Genomic DNA, 4265 nt, shown 5'->3' with positions numbered 1-4265 from the left:
TCACTTGAACAAGGTAATCTCAATTTGCAATAAGCATGGCATTGTTGTTCCAGATATGAAAGCTCACTATAGCCCTCATGGAAGATCAAAACGTTTTGTTCAACAAGTTTCATATCTTCATCATTTTCGTGTTGATGTGTTTATCAAAGTGATTGACTTATCAAAGTGTTTTTATTTTTGGTATATTATATAATGATTTATCATATAACTCGCATCCCCGAATATAAATTCCTGGATCCGCCACTGCGCAAGAGCAACAAGTATGCAAATTGGAAGGTTATATGAATATTAGTAGTACTATTAAATAAAAATAGTCCAATCAAAATTCTTCCAATTGTACAATATCGAACCAGGAAATGCACATTTGCTCGACAAAGTAAAGTAGCTCGTAGCCAAAGAAGATGGCGAGAAGTTCTCATTTTGTATTTATTTGCCTCTCGCATGGTCACAAAATAGTGCAGAGAGTGCCGGCAACGTTCCCAATGCTGAGTGCTACTTCAAAAGCATTAAGCGCAAGCTTCCATTTGTTCTGAGAGGCATCAATTGAAAGGTTATAAGGTTCCATTTCATCTATACATGTAACACTTACATGAACCTTTTTCCATATCTATAATTTGTCGATCCAAAAAAATAAAATTAAAACGAACTAAGTCATGTACTTACCCAATTTATATTTGATGATGCTGGAACAATTGCATTTTGGGGATGTATGTATGAATTGTACGGAGTCGGGTACGAATTATTCATGTAGATTCCATCATGTTGCAATGGAACTATGGCATTTGTTGGTCTATTCCATGCCTGCACCCACCAACAAGATAACTTACCAACTATATAAGCTCATTATTTATGAGAAAGAGACAAAAGAAAATAAAATTAGAGAGGGAGCTGAGGTTAATTTATTACTAATTCGAATTGAATATTACATGCATGTTGTGTAATTTTTCTAATCAAATTGCGTGTCGAATTGTTATTATGTCAATGCGATAATAACATAACACATTATGTAAAACCCGAATATAATACGGTAAAAATCCATCGGTACGAACATGAAAAGTCATTGGTACAAAATTCTATGCAATATTATTATATGTAGTGAGTATAGAGAAAATATTTAAAAAATGTGTTATTTTAAGTGTAACTTTTCATGAATACTACTCTCTCCGTCCCTTAAGATTTGGCACCATTTGACCGGCACAGATTTTAATAAATGTGTCCCTTAAGATTTGGCACCATTTGACCGGCACAGATTTTAAGAAATGTAATAGAAAGTGGGTTGAAAAAGTTAGTGACATGTGGGTCCTATTTTAATATATTAGTTTTAAAATAAAATATGAGTGATAATGAGTTAGTAGAATGTAGGGTCTACTACCAAAAATGGTAAAAGTGAAATGTGACAAATTTTTAGGGACGGACGGAAAAGAAAATAGGTGACAAATTTTCAAGAATGGAGGGAATAGTATATTTTAAGTGTGACTCATGAGTCACGCTTAAAATAACACATTTTTTATATTTTTAGTACGTATAATAAAATTGCATAAAATTTTGTGACGATAAGAAAACACTTTTCACCGTATAATTAAAATCAACATTACCTCATGAAATGCTACTCCTGACGCCCGTGCAAGCGCCGGATCTCTCATAGCCTGCAACAACGTATGATTGTCCAAAAACTGAGCCCGGCCGCCGTGATTATGGTCGCACTTCCCCGCCCGGTAGCAATCCCGACACAGATCGAACGAGCTTTTGGGATTCTTAAAGCACTCGACGCAGGAGAAGAATACTCCGGGGATGAATTTGGAGCAGCCGTCGCAGAAGGGGCGGCCGCTCTTGATGATGTAGTACAACGTCATGACCTCGGAGAAGTCGAGGGTGCCGTTGCCGTCGACGTCGAGCTCGTCGAAGAAACTAGCGTTTTGCATGTAGGGGTAGCCTTCGTGCCTCATGAAGGCCAGGAACTCGGACAGGTCGACTCGGCCGTCCCCGTCCGAGTCCATGGACCGGTAGAAGTCGTAGGCTAGTGTTTGGACTTGAGGAGAGCCCGCTCGGTAATGGGCTTTTGCGATTTCGCGCAGTTCCTCCATTTCTTTCTGTTTGGATTCATGTTTCAATTGGCGACATTAATTAATTAAGAAAGATGAATTAGAAAATCAACAACTAATTAAGGTGCATTGGTACCTAGCTAGGATGTGTGATCCTAGGGTTATTAGTTTAATTGTTTAACTATGCAAAAAATGGAGTAATGTACTATAAGGATAATTTTGTATTATAGTAATTACTCCCTCCGTCCACAAAGATTGTCCCATTTTTCCATTTTTGACATATTTGGTAGTGGACCTCATATTCTATTAACTCATTATTTCTTACAATTTATTATAAAATCATATATAAAAGTAGGACGCACATTCCATTAACTTTTTCAACTCATTTTTCATTACATTTCTTAAAACTCGTGCCCGGTCAAAATAGGACAATATTTATGGGACGGAGGGAGTAGTTTATAACAAGATATGTATGACTAATGTATAAGTTTCCCCAGGTAGATTTTGACGTATAATATATTATAATTTTGGTCGAGTGATATTGAAGAATGACTATTTCGCAACTCTTCCATATTTTTGTCATCAAATGATCAACCAAAATCATCAAATAATACCTCAAAATTTTTGTATTGTCATGATTGACAAAATTTAAACTAACAGTAGAACGAATCTTGTTATAAAACGATTGGAAATTAACATTGTTAATGTTTATGGCTATTATAAAAAAAGAATATCACAAAGTGTTGAGTACTACTATAAAATAAATTAATCGAAATTCAAGATTAGATGCGAATGTTACAAAAATCCATGAATTCTATCCTAAAATTAATTGATGATCGGGCTAATGAGACTTATATACTGATTTTAATTCTTTTTTTTTATATTATAACTTTTAGTTTCAATTGCCAACAGAACGATTGAAAAAATATCATTTAATAACGAGATCAAGATTACCTTGTTCTGAGCTTTTTCAGCAGCAGCGGTGCGATTCCGGAAGACCATGATGAGAGAGTGATGATCCATCATGTTCTGCACCGAGTGCTCATGCGGCAACTCGGCGCCGCGGCGGTAGCAAGCGCAGCAGAGGTCGTACGTATCGGCGCCTCTTCCCAAGCAAAGCAAGCAGGAGAAGTAGGGCCCCACCAGAAGCTCCCAGCAGCCGCCGCATCTGGCGATGTCCACCTTCTTCTCCATGTAGTGAAGGCACAGAAACTCGTCGAAATCGAGGCTCCCGTCCCCGTTCTCGTCTAGCTTCTTGAACACGGCCTCCGCGCACAGCCACGAGCTCGTCGCTTTCTTGAACTCCCTCAGACTTATCTTCCCGTCGCCGTCGACATCCAATTTATTAAAGGATTGTTTGATCGATTTTTTCTCGGCATCGCTTGCTCTGTCGTAGTAGGATCTCGCTATCTCTCTCATTCCTTCCATTCTCTAACTCTGAATTAATGGATGTGTGATGAAGAACATTTATGTAAGTATAATGTATATCGCCATTTTAGATTCGACTTGGTACAAAATTTGGCCACTTGCTAGAAAAAAATTGGGGAGATAATTTGAGTTGGTTAATTTGATAATTTGATTCAACGCCTAGACATTATTGCAATGCGTGGTAGCTGTCGCGACTTCGTCAAGCGCTTATTTGTATTGGCCAATTTTATGAATCGATGAACATACTGAGTTTAATGTTAAACAAAGACCAAAATAGAAAATACCCCATCCGTCCGTTAATAGGAGTCTCGTTCATTTTCGGCACGGATTTTAACAAATGTTAAGAAAAGTGTATGGAAGAAAGTTAGTGGAATATGAGTCTCACTTGTATATATTAGTTTTAAATGATATGTGAGTGGAATGCGTTGGTGGAATGTGAGACCTTTTTACCATTTATGGTAATTATAAACCGAGACTCTTATTTGCGGACGGACCAAAATAGAAAAACGGGACTCCTATTCGCAGACAGAGGGAGTAACAATTATGTCCTTGTTATTAGACAAAAATATAGTCATTCCAGTGGGAGGTGTGATCAATTGCTAACTCATCAACGCATTGTATTAAAATTGTCAACACAAATTCAGTTGACATACTTATATGTTATATCTCTGGGTTGGGTTGATGTCAATATTTAAATCTCAACACTAAGACATAAGCAGGGGTAGACGCAGAATTATTTATATATAGGGACTGGGATTAATTCTAAATTTTATTTTAAAGTACATTTTTTTAGTA

The 4265-nt window shown here is 37.0% G+C and overlaps 1 protein-coding gene across 1 annotated transcript; it reads right to left on the bottom strand.

The window, feature by feature from the left end:
- Positions 1 to 277: 277 nt before the first annotated feature.
- Positions 278 to 3613, bottom strand: LOC125202528. The gene is made up of 4 exons (XM_048100933.1): positions 2997 to 3613; positions 1596 to 2090; positions 664 to 801; positions 278 to 529 (listed from the first exon to the last, which is right to left on the bottom strand). The coding sequence occupies exons 1-4, from the start codon at positions 3468 to 3470 to the stop codon at positions 446 to 448; spliced, it is 1191 nt and encodes a 396-aa protein (XP_047956890.1). The 5' UTR covers positions 3471 to 3613; the 3' UTR covers positions 278 to 445.
- Positions 3614 to 4265: the final 652 nt, after the last annotated feature.

The sequence above is a fragment of the Salvia hispanica genome, chromosome 1, assembly GCF_023119035.1.
Source record: "Salvia hispanica cultivar TCC Black 2014 chromosome 1, UniMelb_Shisp_WGS_1.0, whole genome shotgun sequence".
In the NCBI taxonomy this organism is placed as follows: Eukaryota; Viridiplantae; Streptophyta; class Magnoliopsida; order Lamiales; family Lamiaceae; genus Salvia; species Salvia hispanica.
The sequence above is the reverse complement of the archived record's forward strand: the minus strand, read 5'-3'. Positions and strand labels throughout refer to the sequence as shown.

Excerpts from the sequence above, each read along its gene's own strand:
- LOC125202528 (XM_048100933.1), bottom strand. The coding sequence starts at position 3,470 with ATGGAAGGAATGAGAGAGATAGCGAGATCCTACTACGACAGAGCAAGC. Across the intron at positions 802-1,595 it reads CAGGAGTAGCATTTCATGAG|GCATGGAATAGACCAACAAA; the intron begins GTAATGTTGATT and ends TGGTGGGTGCAG. Across the intron at positions 530-663 it reads CATCATCAAATATAAATTGG|AACAAATGGAAGCTTGCGCT; the intron begins GTAAGTACATGA and ends GATGCCTCTCAG.